A 17,614-nucleotide genomic window follows, 5' to 3' on the forward strand; every position below is an offset into this window, starting at 1 on the left:
AAAAAAACTTAAATCCAAGCAATATCCTTGCAATATCTCTCTTGTGGATATGTAAACTTTTAACCTCTTACCTTGAATATAGTTTCCACATTTGTCCTATTTAACCAACAATAAAAATTAGATATATCATTTCTTATATTTTATCCATTACCATCATACTATAAATTCTAAGTAGGTTTTTTTGCCTTTCCGCATTCTAAAGTGATAAAGAAGTTGATGCTAGTTTATCAAAATAATTTATGTTATAAAATTCCATAAAGAGCAGAGAGAAAACAATAGTGTCCATTCCATTTTTAGGCTTAGGTCTCAGGAGTTCCATTGTATAGGATATGATATACTCAGGGAAAAAAATCATAAATCTGTCCTTCCAATGCTATTACATATTTTTAATTATAGATGTCAACATACACAAAGTCTTTATGATTTTGTTTGAACCACTGGTCCATAAAAATCAATTTAAGTATTTTTAAAAAGCTTTAAAAAACTTTTATTATTTATAATCGTATTAAGATAGAAGATGAAATATTCATAAAAGGACGGATGAGGGGAATATCTATTGTAATGAAAATTCACCAAGTGAAGAGAAAAATATAATTCAAGTAAGGTAAAGTAAAGCAAACTAGAATAAAACATTCTAAAAATCAACCAAATATTATGGAAAGTTTCCAAACTGGCAAAAATGGAAATGTGATTATCCAGTTCTTTAAATTACATGATGAAATAAAATTACTAATTTTCAGAGGATATTATTTCTAATTCCATACTTATAATACAATCATCTTGAAACCCTATCAGTCCTGATTAGTTAAATGAAGTTTCCCAAAAAGCTAAATTTGAAAGGAGGGATGGAGAGAATTGTAGCTTGAAAAAAATTTTAAAATAGGCTTCACATCTGTGCCCACATCTGAGGTTGCACTATAAGATCTGCTAACTTGTTAAAGTCATCTTTCTTTGCAAGGCAGTGGATTTACATCATACATTTTTAACTCTCCAAGGAAATTCTAATTACTGGTTCTAATCATTTCTGATTGACTTGACTTTTATTCATCCAAGGTATTCTCTGCTCTCTGATGAAATCAAGTCTCTAATAAAATTCCAAAAATTTCAGAACAATTTACAAGCTCCAGATGACTGAAAGTTTTCTTATGTCCGTTTGGCATTCTGAAAGAGTTTCACTGAATAAATTCTGAGGAATGATAGATCTGGCACTCACTGAAACAAAAAAAACTCAACAATGACATAGTTGAAGTTATTAATGTCACATAAATGCAAATGTATCAATATTCTTTGAACTCTAAGCCTCAATACACCACCTTGCATTTCTTTGAGTCCTCTTCTTCTAACACACAGGCCATCCATCAGTCACATTTAGAGGATATTTTCACAACCAATAAACACACATTACCTTCTATGTACCAATTTATAATTGTGTATGTTATGTATATTATTTTTAAAAGAAAGCAATTAGCATCTGTTGAAAACTCACTTAAAACCATCCTTTCTGTTGCCCTTATGTGGACTCCAATTCAGTGACAAAAGACAACATAAAATCAAAGAATTTTAGCACTAAAATGAGTACAGTAACCATCTCTTCTGAGGACTTGTTTCAGTCATGTATCAGAAATCCATATGTGTGTTCATGTGAGAATATTTTCATGAACAGTAACGATAAGTTTAGCTGTTCAAAAACATTGAATTTTTAAGCATCAATATGAACGCAGTCTAAGAAAATAACTAATTTAATCACCATTATTCTTGCAAGAATACATCAATTGATCAATTTTTAACAACTAGGAAGAATATTGTAACAATAAACTCTCTCTATAAAAGGAAGAAAATTTAGTCAACACTCCAAACTTCACTTCTCCTTCATAAAAGAATATACTTTTAAAAACCAAGTAGACCCAAATATTGCTTGATTAAGTCAGAACTGTAGGCTAATTCGGTGACTCATATCTTAGTCTCCAGCATACCAGAGATAGTTACTGTGAATCCTTGTTAGACCCATTTAGTCTATACTTGTATGAGCCACTCTTAGAAATGAGCCACAGTGATAGAACACATGACTCAGGCACACACTTGAAAGCATACAGAGATTTAAAGCACACTGCACAATGCATAATCATTAACATCTAAATTTCTTCCAAAATTGTGAACATTTTCCCACCAAACAAATCTTTAAACCTTTAAAATCTCAGTTTCCCCTAAGCTCAGAGCAATTTATCAAGATGAATTGCTCATGATCTCCAACTGCATTCTGGTCAACCTCTGCAACAACTTTGAACTCTGTAGTTGCATCCCACTTAGGAAATTAGCTATGCATATTCATGTTGCTGCCATCCTGAGATCAGTTGCTGGTGGGGAGGGAGTAATGCAGTGGAGCATTCAGAGCAGGAGTTCTGGCACCAAACAGCCTAAGTTTGAACCTCTCCTCTCTTGCTTCCTAGATTATGACATGGAGCAAGTTATTTAACTACTCTGTGCCTCAATTTCTTTCTCAGTATGATAGGAGTAATAAAACTGCTATTGAGTTAGTACACAGAAATAGATTCTTGCATTTTCTGTTATATAAGTACTATATTACTTATTCATAGTAAGGAAGTATAATTTATTGTACTTTTGACTTTTGAAATTCAAAAACATAAGTATCTCCAAGTCATTTACCCCCAAAATACCTTCATCTGAGGGTGCTGTTCTTTATGGGGTCACACATTTCCATAATCTAGTCATTAAACTGCATCAGACTAAGTGTGCTTACTTCCTTTGAATATCCCATAAATGATAAATAGTAGCAAATGAAAGCATGAAGAAAAAACTTCAAACTTATCATACAATGAATCCGATTTATGAAATTTGGGACACAGACCAATTAGTGATGGCCATCAGATTAAAAATGATAGTTATATGTAGGGAACTACACAAAGAGCTTTATGTATATTCTTTCATTTAATTCTTGAAAAACTCTACAATACAGGAATTATCATTATCCTCTATTTTATATATGATGAGATTGAGGCCCAGAGAGGTTAAGTAAACTTCCCAAGTTCACATAGCCAAGGAGTACCTGGAAGTCTTGACATTACAGAGAGAATGGACTATCTTCCCACCAAATAAGCAGGGAATAATGACCTTTATATCCCTAGTCTCAGCAGAACACAGAAATAAATTAGACCACTGCAGAAGGCAATAATTCTGCCCCAGCATCTGACCTAATGTAACCACTTCCTCTTACCTATATTTTAGGGGCAAGGAATTCTTTTGTGTACACTTTGGGGCATGCAAGGGGCAGACTCGGTGAAGGTCTACCACCATAAGGGTTGGTTTCCAAAGGAAAACCAGGACACTATTGTTAAAGAAAGAATAGGTAAGGACAGACAAAAACAATGTGATAAGTACAGATAAGTATGATATGATGATAGGTAAATACGGTATGATAACTACAGATAAATGCTGTCAACATGTGTGTAGAACCGACTCAAACAACTTCAGTGACTTCTATGATTACTCAGCTAGAACATAGCAAAGCTCAGCCAAGAACTGCATTTTCTTGCTACTGTACCTTTTCACTAAGCAAATCTTTAAGTTTTCCCAGGACTAAAAGCTCTTCCAGGTCACACAACTTTCAATACAAAAATAGGAAAGTGCAAAGCAAACCAGGATGAATTGGTTTCCTGATAAATCTCCATGTAACTGTGCCATCTTACTGAAGTCGTTTTTTCACAGATTTCATTTTCCACACATCAGTAATACTGTTAATTAGGTTTTATCCGCAAGACTTGTTGACTGCATGACTTAATTAAACACCATGTGTGTCTAATTATTTTCAGTGGATTTTAAAAACATAAATATTTTTCTTTTATATATATATCTATATATATCTATATATAATCTATATATATAATCTATATATATATATATATATATATCTGTACAACAAAGCATATTAAGCTAGAGTTGCCTCCCTAAGGCCATGATAATTAAAGAGAGAAGTCACATCTTAAATCTTTGAAAATCCATGCACACATATAACACACAAAGTAAACTCAGAAGCTGCTCCCAGCAGAAGCAGCTGAATTCTTAGCTTTCCCAAGGACAGATAGGCTAGTTTTTCCTAAGAAACATTCAAGGCCTGTCACTCAAAGAACAGGGCCCAGGGCCAAAACTTGAAAAGAATCAGGGTTCCCAGAGTAGCAAACTCCCTCAGCCAGCAGTGAATACATTTTCTGCTACAAGGAACTGAATTCCTGACTCGAACTGGCTTGAAACAATAGGAAAATATATTATCTCACAAAATTGGAGTTCAGATTTAGAATGGGGTCTAAGTTTGGGTGGCTCAGCAGTCTAACAGTCAGAGCCACATAATGATTCCCATGGTCCCTGGACACCTTTGCCCTCCTGAGTTCTTTCCATCATATATAAATATATATATATAAAATATATTATATATTATATAAATATATTATAAATAATATATATTTTATGGCTACAGTGATATAAAGAAAAATAGAATTCAAGCAGGGTAATATTTTTTCTTCTTATTTTAAGACATTAAAACACCGTGGTGAACCTCTAAAAGTATCATGGAATGAGGGGTACCCAGATTTCTCTCCATCTATTGGCCATGCACAGTGTGTATCACCTGTGGGCTCAAGCTGGCTTACCTCCAGGTTGTTCTACCCCTGCCAGCTAACAGTTGGGGCATGAGTTTCATGGGTTTCATTGTTTCCCTCCACTTTTAGCCTAAGAAAGCCTTGCACCTTACAGGAAAGAAACTTTTCCTTTCGGTTCTTATTGATCTTACATGAGATCATGGCCCACCCTTGAAGCAATAGCCCATAAAATGCCATTGCTAATTGCATGATCTTTAGACTAGTCAGGAGATACCCATCGTGTCAGGAATGGGAATGAAACCTAAATAATATAGGGTTATGTTCAGAAGGAGGAAGAGTCTACTATAACCCTCACACCAGACTTTCTGATATCTAATCACAATCATTCACATGGTTTTTTTTATTTGCCTTAAGTTTCTCATTCTATCCTCAAAACAACCTTAAGAAGCACTTTTTACAAAAACGGGAGCTGAGATTTACAGACCTCAAAAGGTGTGCCCAAGGCAGATTTCTTAATAGGACAGAAAAAAAAGAACAAAACATAAAAGAAAAAATGTAATCAACTTCATCAAAATTTAAATTATTTGCTCTCAAAAGATAGAATTAACAAATTGAAAAGATAAGACAAAGACTAGGAGAAAAATATTTCAAAATACACATCTAACAAAGGACTTGCAGAAAGACTTAAAAAACTGTTACAACTAACAATAAGATAATAAAGAAACAATAATAAACAGACTAATAATAATAATAATGAAGAAACAAAGGATTTTAATGGACCCTTCAAAGGAAGTCATATCAATGGACAATAGAATATAAAATAAATGTTCAACACTGAACATCAGAGAAATACAAAATAAAACCATAGTAAAATACCCCTTACACAACCACCAGAATGGCTAATATTATAAATATCTGACAACACCAGGTGTTTGGAAGGATGTGGACCAAATGGAATCTTACATATTGCTGGTGGGAATGTAAAATGTTATACTTTGGAGAACACTTTGGCACATTCTTATAAAGTTAAACATACTTCTACCATATGACCTAGCAACTCCACCCCTAAAGTACTTATCTAAAAGAAAAGAAAACATATATCCCCTCAAAAATATTTCTATCTGAATAACCAAACAGCTTTATTAATACACAATTCAAATATATATCGAGTGAACAGAGAAATCAGGGTATATCCACATAATGAAATTCTGTGGAGTAATAAAAAGGGAATGAACTTCTGACATACTTAACAAAGATGTATCTCAAAAATGTACTAAATGAAGCAAGCCAGACCCAAAAGAATATTTACTCTATGATTCCATTCATATGAACTTCTTCTGAGAAAAGCCTGCAAGGGAACAAGGATATAAGCAGGAAAAACAATTAGGCTGTTCCAATAATCCAGGTGGGAAATAGTAATGGCTTAGATCAGGAAAGCTGCAAAGGAGGCGATGAGAAGTAGTCCAATGCTGGAGATATTTTGAAGGTGAAGCCAACAGAGTCTTCTAAAGGCTTGAATCCAGAATGTGTGAGAAAAAAGAGAAATGGACTGTGACTTCACAGCCCTGTATCTGAGCACATGGAAAGATGAAATCTCTATTGAGAGAGTGAAGCAGGTGGGTGAAGTAGGTTGGGGAGAGGATGAGAACAGCATATGTGTTGAGCCTGAAATGTCCATTAGATACCTAAATGAAGATAAAGTAATGAGTCAGCAGTTGGATATACAAGAAGAGATCCAGGATACAGATAGAAATTTAGTAATTTTTAACTTCATTTTTCTGGAGAAAGGATTGAGGACAGGTAAAATGATTTCAAATAAAACTCAGAAACAGCTGGATAGATCTTTTCACTATACAAAAGTAAAGATCCATTTTTTGAAAGAAAATTTGGAGATCATTAATGACTAGGAGAAAAACTTGCTAGGATTTTTGGTAGTACAGATCTTCAATAGAATTAGCAAATCCTTTATATTCAAATAAGTTTCAGGAAGGAATCTGGAACTCTTCTGATCTGTCCAATACATGGCTTGTTACTAAGCTAACCAGGTCTGGGTAATCCACAGAGCACCCCAGGAATAAGGAGAGAGGCTTCCACCTGACAACCTCCCTCTCCTGCAATCTCTACCACCTTCTTATTTTTAATCATACCTCTTCTTCCTGCTGCTGGGCAGAGTAAAGTCCTTAACAACTTTAGTTTGAAGATAATCTCATTTGTGAAACTGCATTTGGCTGTTTGGTTCTTAAAAGGCACAGCTGCCATAGAAGCAAACTATTTACCTAACTTTAGAGTTTGAGCTTTCAGAGATAACAGCAATCTGTGTGGTATGATTTGATAATGCTAGAAAAGCACTATCTTTTTCTCTCTTCAGATTCCTGAAATTCTGCCTATTAGTGTGGAAGGTGGAAGCCAAATCGTCAACTTTGAATGAACAGTACTGGAAACTCCAGAAACTGGACCAGTGCAGAAAAGAGGAACTGCATCTGAGAAAGGAGACTCGTTTTCAAAAGAGAGGGATAAGAGACTGAAAACAACATCCTTTTCCGCACAGTTTTGTTAGTGGGAATTCCACTGGGCCCATTCACAACATCTCACACATAATAGGCCACAAATATTTGTTGAATGAATACATAAATTTTTTTCATTTAAAAAAGAACACCTCCGCCCACCCTCTCCCCATCCCCCAATTCTGAAAGGACCAGTTCTACGAATAGAGTTAATTTACTCTCCTAGGCTTTACTTGTTGGTTTGCTTGTTTGTTTGCTAGTTTAAGCCATTTCTGGGGACCATTAGAAGCTCTCTAGAAAAGATGTTTGCCCCTCTTGGGACACGAGAAATCGTCCTGGAACTTGGGAGCATCATCAGGGCTCAAATGCAGGACATCACATCTCAAATGTGCCCTGGGCAGCCTGGAGTACTCCTGCGTCAGAGAACTAAGGGTCTGGTAGCAGAGGGGAGGCTGGGGCATCACAGACTCCCCTGGAGCAGGGCAGAGCTGCACAGCGCGCTCTCCCCTGGCCTCGCTGCGCTTGGCTCAGCGCTTGCGCCTCCCTCCGCTCTCTCCCCCTCCCCCTTTCCCTCCCTTTCTCCTCCTCCTCTTGCTGCTGCGGCCGCTGCCAGACCTCGCCAGTTCAGACCCACGGGGCTGTTCTCCCCTGCGCACTCCCCTCGCAGCCCCGGGCCAGAGCGCAGCGCAGCGGCGCAGGTAGGAGCCCCACATTCGGGGTCGCATCGAGCGCGCCCTACACCCGCGGGGCCGCGCGCCAGAGTGAGGTGGGAACAGCCGAGGGGTGCAGAGCACTCGGGAACTGCCGAACTGTGCGAGGAGAGAGGGAGGTGGAGGTGTGTGGTCTCGGAATGCGATCTGTCAGCTTGCTCGAGTACTCGGGTGACATCTGTTGGGATCGGCAAGTATGTGCGCGCCCACAACCGACCCGCAGAGCTTTGCCCGTAAATGTGGTTTTGAAAGTTTCAGGGGACCGACGTGCGACATTTAACCCGCACCTGGATTCCTCAGAAGCTCTTTAGAAGCTGAGTCTAAGCAGCTCTGGCGGACCTCTCCCTGTTAGCTTACAGTTAAGAAAGAGGACCTTGCCTCGCTCCAGGCACCAGCCGGGCCACCCGGAAACTGGTACCCAGGACTGCTGTGCGTGCGCGATTCCGCCCAAGGCAGCCCGGATCCAGAGGGTAGCCTGTCTGGGACCAAAGGCCTGAAGAGAAAAGAAACAGACGCGTTGGGAGGCTCCTCTACACCACCTGGGACTTTGAAACAAAGCTGTGTGCTGAGATCAGCATGGAGATGCACTTAGAGTCTTTGCAGGAGGATGTGAGGAGCGGTTTTCAAGGGGTGTGGGAAACACTAGTGTTCTAGAACTGGAAGGAGTTTGCTTTCCAAGTTTTGTTTTTGTTTTTAAAAAATCTGAGGCCATTTAATTGAGACTGGCTCGCAGATACTTTTGGTGAGCTGAGCAAGTAACCTCACTAGCTGGAGGTGAGCATGTAAGGAAATTCTTAATGTCCTAGAGAACAGAGATTTGCTGCCTCACTTCTACCCCAAAACAAAAATGCATCATTGTCTTTGAAATTGTTTATGTTCTTTCTTCCCTTTGACTCCCCTTTTTCCGGAGCCTGTTGTCTTAGGTACGGTATAAAATGCATGGTGAGTGACCTCTATTGATATGGATGGAATAAAATGAAATGCAATTCTGCAGTCCTTTTTCAGGCTTTCATGCCTCCTTTGGTAGGTGTGGCGAAGGTTAAAGAGGAAGAGGAGATGAGAAAGCGAATTGAAATTGGTTATCCAAGTGCCTGGGCCTCCCCACTCTTTCTTGCCTGTTACATCACTGCTGAAGTTTGGTTATTTCCCTTCAGCAGATATTAAACATGATTTGCCTTGTGTTTTCTTTGAGATTCAATGATGTGGAAAGTCCTTTTCCTAACTATGCTGACTCTGGCACTGGTCAAGTCACAGGACAATGAAGAAACCATCACATACACGGTAAGGGGTGATTGAATTTTAGATAGTGCATTCAGTGGGATTCTATGGTGCAAGAAAGACTTCACACAACCCTGCCAGTGGATATAGGTTGTACTTGGCAAAGGTCAGTAAAAATTTTTTAGTATGGTTCACATTTAAGATTCATTGTTAATTGCCCTCCATCCTTACAAAAGTTCATTTAGATTACTGACTGAGATAGGGACCCAAAAGTAATGATTTGTGCAAGGCCAAAAGAGGCGACCCTGTAAAACAAAGTAAGCTGTGTATTTCCAATACATTCAATAAATTAATGGGCATAAGGAACTGAGAAGCCTGAATTCTCCCACAAGAGTACATGCAGATGAAATAAATACATGCAAACTAACACTTAAGTCAAATAAGATTATTAAACATCATATAAACACAGCACCCCATTCATGTATGTAACTTATGTTCTCATGGAAGCCACCTTTATTGAATCTATAAAGATTATATATTCATTTCTAATATAATTCATACAAGTTCCCTTCACATGCAGTTTATGTGTTACCAAGATGTATTATTTGCTCAAGTGGATTTAAAATGTAGCATATGCAATTCACTTTTGCATCTTTTACTAGCATCTCTGATATTTCCAAGTAGTGTTTGATTAATTAGTTAACTGCATGAGTATAAACAATAGTTATTAACATATTTACTGTGTCACCAGACTTCTCCCACTCCCAGAAAATACATGTGGTGAGAACAGAGCAGGACAGTACTTACCTCACTGGTGGTGAGTTTGCACCTCTGTTTTGTGTTTTCTAGTTGGTAGTAAGTGCTGTGAGATGAAAGACATTGATCATGGATCAAAATGTGGAAAACATGTTTTTCTACTTGCTCCCAATTTTTAAAAATTAAGTAATCTTACTCAAAAGAATGTCAGATTTTTTTTTAATATAAAACTCTTGAAAGTGAGCTTATGTCAATTACTAATAAACATTATCTCATTTTTTTGATACCATGTTATCCCTTGATGTTAGTATCATCTGGTAAATATTCCTTTCTGTTATTCAGGTCAATTATAAGTAAAATAATTTAATATAAATATTTTGTTAACTTAATGTTAAATGAAATTGCTTCCTCTGCTGAAGTTAAATAAAGCAAGAAAATGAATGCTTGTGCTGTGTACCTTCAAATGAAAATGTTTTGTTATTCAAGCCAAACTTGCTACCTTCTCAGGGAGCCAAAATTAAATACACTATTTGCTTTTATAATCATCTGAAAAAGATTTTATTGCTTTTACAATTGCTTATCTTATGCCCTCTTCCTTTTGCTAATTACCTAAATCTTCTTTATTTTTAGCAGAGAAAGTTCCTGTGAATTAAGCACTAAAGTTTTAAAACTACTAATGAGGGTTCACTATTTATTGTAACAGATTTTTAAGATGTATGATACCCTTTCTGTTCTCTTTTGAATTGTGTATGCCTAATAATTCATGGTTAAAGGACAAGGTGTAACTACTGGGGTCTTGAGTACCCCACTGTGGAGACATCATGTCCCTTCATCCTCACAGTAAAGTGTGAGTTAAGTGGCATCATCTTCCTTCTGCTGACAGTGGAACTGAAGATCAGAGTGTCTATCTTGCTTAAGGCTGAAAAGCCAGCAAGTGGTGAAGCTAAATTCAGTCTAGACTTGTTTAATAGTAGACCCACATTAAATACACTGGAACTAAATGCCTGTAAAAGATTGTACGTCTTCCCTATTTATAACACAAATTATTCAAATGAACTGCCACTTTTGCCTAATTTTAAAAATACTTTTCAGAAGGATAAGCTTGTATCTTCAAGGCAGCCTCATATTTGCATTCCATATTAAAGATAGGGTTCATTCAGCTACTTCCCAGGTATCTGCATAAACAACTCTCATCACTATCAAAAGACTTCATTTGTTTACTAAGAAGATTCAGCCTTCTGCCTCAGGGCATTTACACTGGGAAGACACTGTTGAAAATTACAAAATTCCTAAGCAAGTACAAATAATACTATTATCCATATTATACAAATTGCTAGAGAAACAGAAAAGCAAAGAGATAATTAATGTTGGTGCTGACATATCAGAGAAGAGAGCACTCTGTGCTGATTCTTGAAGGAGGTTATGATCTCAAGTTGATATAAAAAGAGTAGAGAGGCACCTGAGTCAGAGACAGTGACATTAAGACTATGGTGAAAACAATCAAGACAAGCCCAAGAGGTAATAAGGAGCTGGCAGGTGGAAAGAACCTGAAGATGGTAATACAGACAGACAGAGGTCTGTAGGCAACTATGAGCTCATAGATGGAGGAGCAACTTAACCAAGAAAGAAAGAACAAAAAGAATGCTGTGTTCAGAATGTAGAGAGAGAGCTTGGCCTCCATGTGAAGCCAGGAAGGCTCACAAAAATGTGATACATGTAAAAGTGAACACAAGTAGGCTGAGCTTGAAGGAAAATAATTGGAGAAGTCAGAGCTAATGTTCCTATGTTTTGAGAAAGGAGGTAGGGCCTTGGATGGTGTCAGAGAAACTAAAAAAGAATTAGTCTGGGAGATAACACTCACTTTGTTTTCCGCCTGTTCAGTTTAGATGTCAGTAAAATAGCTAAATTGATCTCTCTACCTCCATTTAGCTAACACTTGACAAGCTGATTTGTCTATTGACTTCACTTTTGTACAGTCCTTCCTGAGGCATCCTCCTCGCTGTAACTTTCTCAAATGAATATCTAATCAAAATTGTTTCCCAAGCTTCACACTTCTTCAGGGGCCTATTATCACATATAGGAACACTTCTCGAGATGTAGCCACAGATATACTTTCTATACTTTCTGTATAGAAATCACCAGGGATGCATATTAGGAATTCAGACTTCAGGCCTCATAACCAGACCTACAGAATCAGATCCTTAGGGTTAAATTAAGAATCTGCATTTTAACAAACACCCTGGATGATCCTAAGGCATATACTAAAGCTTGGGATTCACTGACCTTCAGAGTAGAATCTAGTTCCTCCCTAACCTAAGGAAAGGTTTCCTGGATCTAGTCTAGGCCACTTCTCTTGTAGCTCTTTTCCTCTTCAGTAGTTTCATACCCTTGCTTCTAATGTTCCCCCTTCCTAGAATTCCCTCATCTCCATGGGAAAAAAAAATCCTGCTTATCATATAAGGCCCAATTCATTTGCCACCTCCCCTGTAAAGCCTTCTCTTCTTCCCTGCCACACCTACCCCACAGCTCCAGACAGAGCCCCCTCACCCCTTTCACACACACACACTTCTGTCACACCATTGACATCTTCCCCCAGCTTGTTCTGGCTCATGAGCTGCTTGAGGATAGGGCCCGGTTCTTCACCATCTTTGTATCCTCAGGACCTGGGACAATGCCTCATGTGAGAAGGTGCTTGATAGATGGTTTGTTCAGTGAGTGAACTAGAGAAGACCCATGGGAACTAAAGGTAGGAGTCAGGGAGGGTGTGAGAGTTAGCAAAGAATCATCAGGAAAGCCAAGTGCTTGGATGCTCAAGAGGAGTTAGAGAGGGAAGACTTCAATGCTAGAGAAAAGCTTGGTTGAAAGTTTTTCTTTTATGGTAGAATTTACAATGTGGAAAACCAAAGGGACAAATATAAAAGAGCAGTCAGAGATATTGGAGATAGTCTGAAGAGAGAGAGAGAAAATAATTCTAAAATGGTGGTAATGGGCAACATCCAACAGGGGAGTTGAGGCAGCTGATGATTGGGAAGGGACTCCTGAAGCTACCCAATACACAGACTTGCCTTAAAAATGAGAAAACCAAAGAATGTTAAGCTACTCATCTCATCATATATCTAGGACTCTAGCACAAGGATTAAACCCATAAGAATGAAGCTTTTAGAGTGACTTCTTAAAGACACAATTAATTTTCCTCTGGCTCCATCTTTGGTGTTTTCTTTGCAGCAATGCACTGATGGATATGAGTGGGACCCCATACGACAGCAGTGCAAAGGTGAGCCTGCTTCAGTCTTCCCATCTGAACACAGCTTTCTGTCTTCATCTCTTGTGTTGCTCTTCTCATCCTATTTGTATTATACCTACAGGCATGTGCATATATTTATATGTCCTGTTTTCCCTCTGAGAAGATTGTTAACTTATTTTATTACTGACCACAGATATTGATGAATGTGACATTGTCCCAGATGCTTGCAAAGGTGGAATGAAATGTGTCAACCACTATGGAGGATACCTCTGTCTTCCTAAAACAGCCCAAATTATTGTCAATAATGAACAACCTCAGCAAGAAACACCAGCAGCTGAAGCATCCTCAGGTGGCGCCACTGGGGGGATTTCTGCCAGTAGCATGGCAGCCAGTGGAGTGGTGCCTGGGGGTGGTTTTGTGGCTAGTGCTGCTGCAGTTGTAGGCCCTGAAGTGCAGACTGGCCGAAATAACTTTGTCATCCGACGGAACCCAGCTGACCCTCAGCGCATTCCCTCCAACCCTTCCCACCGGATCCCGTGTGCAGCAGGCTATGAGCAGAGTGAACATAACGTGTGTCAGGGTGAGTATGACTTATTATGCTAACAAGAAAGTTCTCGAACAAATGCATCCCTTGGTGAGAATAATGGTAATTGCTAACATTTATCAAGGGCTTCCCTTGTGTGAGACATTGTGCTAAGTGCTTTGTCTCCATTAGCATATTTAATCATTGCAGTAATCTAAAAAGGCAGTTGCTGTCATTATCATTTTACAGATGAGGAAACTGTGGCTCAGAAAGTTCATCAATGTTTCTCAACCTTAGCTGTCCCTATTTATAGTCACTTAGGGACATTTAAAACTTCTCAATGGCCAAGCCACACCTTAGAACAATTAAATAACTGTCTCAGGGGGTGAATCTAGGCACCAGTATTTTTAAATCTCTCCACGTGGTTCCAGCATACAGCCAAGTTTGAGAACCAGAGGTCACACGGGTGGTAAGTACAGAGCTGGATTTCAAACCCAGGCAGGAGGGCGTCAGAGTCACAACTGTCAGAAATAACAGTCAGGTTGCTGATTTGGAATTTGAAATTGTGCTGTTGAGCTACTCCATAAATGCTTCCCTTTAATTTCTCCAGCTTTCTTGTCATTTAACTTGCCACTGGCTTATTTTCCTCAATCCAGGAATAAAAAAAAATGGGACTCCTGCTTCTCATTACCTTGAAGGGGGTCTCCACTGCTCATATTTATATGTCTTAAGGTTTTCACTTGAGCACATTTTGCTTATATCACTTGCACCGTGGCACCATCTGCCTGGGTTTTTCTGTTTATTTTCACAAAGAGTACATATCACTGTGTATTTTAGAAACAGCTGTAGACTCATGCTAGCAAAGTGATAAGAATCTCAGGCTTTGAAGACATGTAGGATATTAGCTAACTGGACTGTGCAAAGGGATTTTGTTTCCCTTTTCCTTCTTAGCAAACCCTTTCAGAGCCACCTGGTATGGAGATTGTGTTACTAAGATGAGACTACAAGAGCCCCCAGACTCCTTTCACATTGCCAGGGGCTGGCTGGGCAGACCCCATATGATGGGCTCCCTATCACAACTGTGATGACAATTGTATAAGGGCATGGCACATACACACTGGCCAATGGAAAGAGCCCAGGAGCTCTGAACTTCTAACTGGATATGAGTGAGGAAGAGAGTGCTCTCAAAAAAAAACCCCAAAAAACACACACACAGTTGAGATCATCTACCTGTTGTATCAGGTACAATGAATCTTTTTGTGCCTTAGGATACTGCCCCCCCCATATTCCCAGTGCTTTATTTATCTTCTGTATAAGAGACAGTACATTTTAAATGGCTTAGAAGTGAAGTAAGAAAACCTATCATGCTCTGACTTTTATTTCATTTTCATTCTTTTTAATTTTTACTCAAGTTTATTAGTCCATGTGTGTAGAACATAATGTTTATATTCCTTATGGGAAGTTGGTATATATACATAGCACATCTTAATTCCTTTTATCATCCCTTTCCCCTTCATTCCTTCCCACCTCCACCTACCTCTTTATTTTCCTTTTTGGTATTGGGGATCAAACTCGGATCCTTGCACTTTCGAGGCAGGCAGTGGAACCACTGAGCTAAATCCCCAGCCTCCACCTACCTCTTGATCCACTTCATTTTTATTTTTGGTACATGTTTGCAGTACATAATGTTTATTATTTCATATTTTGTGTGCAAATTTTAAGTTAACCCCACATCAAGAGCTAACCATGATGGTGTCACTTTTCGGAGGGAGCATCATATGAGCATCTGTTTTGTGTTACTGTCATGAGTCAGAATTCCAATATTGATGATGAATGCTTCAGCATCTGCTTGATATTCTGATATTTAATTCAAGGATTATGTCAGAAGATAAACTGACATAATATATGTATTATGTCATATATATATCATAATACTGATAAAAAATACCTAAAGTTTATTTAAGAATACCAACTTCTAATTGTTTCTTAAATATACACTTAAGTAAATATAGATTAGAAAGTTTGGTGGTTTATTCTGAAATTTAAAATTTTTGCTGAAATTTTTAAAGAATGATTGTACATTCTGAGTTATTTTTAGCCCTTCAGCTATTGTATATTTTAATGATATTTGGGATGGAAAAAAAAACAGATAAATGAATAGGCCATTTCCCAGAATAGTTACTAGTCCATCATTTATTCTTATTTTGAATTAAACAACAAAGCCTAAAACTGAATGAAGAAGTTCTATAATAAAATACATTTCAGACTTATAACACACATTGGTGACAGTAGCAACTATATTATGAATAATGAAAATGAAATCTTATTTAATTTTTCTTGAAAATATTTAGGCTACTTTACAAAGTTTCTTTTCACACATTAAAACAATTCTCACTTCTTTTGGAATTTTTCAGGATTATAAAGTAGAACTATTCATACCTTATTTATGGAAGATGTAAATATATACTTGTTTATTGTGTGAACATAGAGTATTTCCAACCCAAACTATTCTGTATAATTCAGCCAATTTCCAAAATTTGAGACTGGGGTCTGTACCACTGAAAGCAGGGTTAAAAGTTTTTTTGGATGACATAAGGCTTAAATTGGATTTCTTCCCACCACACAATTTTGCAAAGTGCCCATAAATGTGGATTTGCTTAATTGTTGATAAAAGGGGGTTATTTCATATGATAACAACAGGATAATCTGTCTTGGGAATCTGACTAACATAAGTCGAGTCACACTTGTGCCCATTTATTATTGAGCTAATCAAACATTCAGTCCAGCTTCTTCTAATTGCCTGCAGATGTACGACATTTTTATTCCAGGCCAGCAGCACAAAATAATGTTTTATAACCAACGTGAAAGTGTGGGGACTTCCACTTAAAACAATAATGTGCTCCAAGGACCTATATTCCTGACATCATCATGCAGTTTAAGGAGCCTTCTGTTTTAGTAAAGATCTCCACTTTTAAATGTTGCATACTTATACCCAGTAAGCTGAACTCATTTACCATGATCAGCTGGATTAGAATAAATGAATATACATGACTCATATTTGTATAAAAATTATTTCTTTTTCCACATATTTTTCAACAGGTACAGTTTATCATTACATAATATAAAACTGAGAACATTTTTTTGGTAAAGGTTGAGATCTGTACTGTTTCACTCTTAAAATCAACTGTGCCTTTGAATGTATAATACCAATCACATGCAGCTTCTACTAATTTAAATAACATCATTAGATTTTTGAATGTACACTATTTCATAAGTATGTCTTTTAACCAGCTGCCTATTTCTTAACAGTTTAATGAAAACATGATGATTTTACTTCTTTTCATATGCGTTTCCAGGGTTTTCAGTTTTGTGCAAAAACAAGGGTTTTGAAATACAGCATAATATCCAAAGATCAAGTCATAGTCAGCTGGGTTTTTTTCTTTCAGATCATTTTTTGCCAAATGAAGGTGAAGGTAGGGGAGCCAGTCACACCGAGTGTTTCACATGGCTAGTGTTATCGTTGGCAGATATAGAATTACATGAAGATCTTTTCAGTGTTATGAATCTGGAGTCATGTATACTTTTAGAAAGTGATTATTTCCATGAGATATCATCTACCTCAAAGATGACAGGTACTCATCTATGCCAAAAGGAAGTTGGATGACTAAGAGACAGATTATAATCCATTGATGGCTCACCTTTAGTTTTCTGTCTTGTTACTATATACTGTCTATATAATCCTCTTGAAAGGAAATAGAGTTAAAAATCACTAGTTCAAGTTGAGAAAAGATTTTTTTTAATTAGATATAACTTTGTAGGAATCCTATTTTTGTAGAGAAAAATTAATTTGGGAATTTGGAAACTGGAAAAAAGAGAAAATACATTACCCAATTTGAAGGCACCTGTCTGCTTACTTGAACTTTCAAAAAATTAAACATAAGGCATTTTGTATAGCTGGTAATTACTAAACTCAGTCAAGATTTACAGGTGTGACTATTAACTTGCTAAAAAACAAAAACAAAACAAAACAATAACAAACAACAAACAGT

The 17,614-nt window shown here is 37.5% G+C and overlaps 1 protein-coding gene across 4 annotated transcripts in view; it reads left to right on the plus strand.

The window, feature by feature from the left end:
- The first annotated feature begins 7,583 nt into the window (after positions 1-7,583).
- The window catches only part of Efemp1 (EGF-like fibulin extracellular matrix protein 1), a 97,186-nt gene continuing 87,155 nt past the window's right edge, over positions 7,584-17,614 (plus strand). The window contains exons 1-4 of one of the 4 annotated variants that reach the window (XM_004867256.4): positions 7,584-7,812; positions 9,017-9,105; positions 13,024-13,072; positions 13,236-13,622. In XM_004867256.4, coding sequence (XP_004867313.1) covers positions 9,022-9,105; positions 13,024-13,072; positions 13,236-13,622 — 520 coding nt within the window. In that variant the 5' untranslated portion in view covers positions 7,584-7,812; positions 9,017-9,021. Of the gene's footprint in view, positions 8,599-9,016; positions 9,106-13,023; positions 13,073-13,235; positions 13,623-17,614 lie in introns of all 4 variants that reach the window. The other 3 variants (XM_087216358.1, XM_021246279.2, XM_021246278.2) reach the window with 3 other exon arrangements.

This window comes from Heterocephalus glaber, unplaced genomic scaffold (assembly GCF_053883595.1).
Source record: "Heterocephalus glaber isolate CG9 unplaced genomic scaffold, H.glaber_assembly_v1.0 deba00001457, whole genome shotgun sequence".
NCBI classification, from domain to species: domain Eukaryota; kingdom Metazoa; phylum Chordata; class Mammalia; order Rodentia; family Bathyergidae; genus Heterocephalus; species Heterocephalus glaber.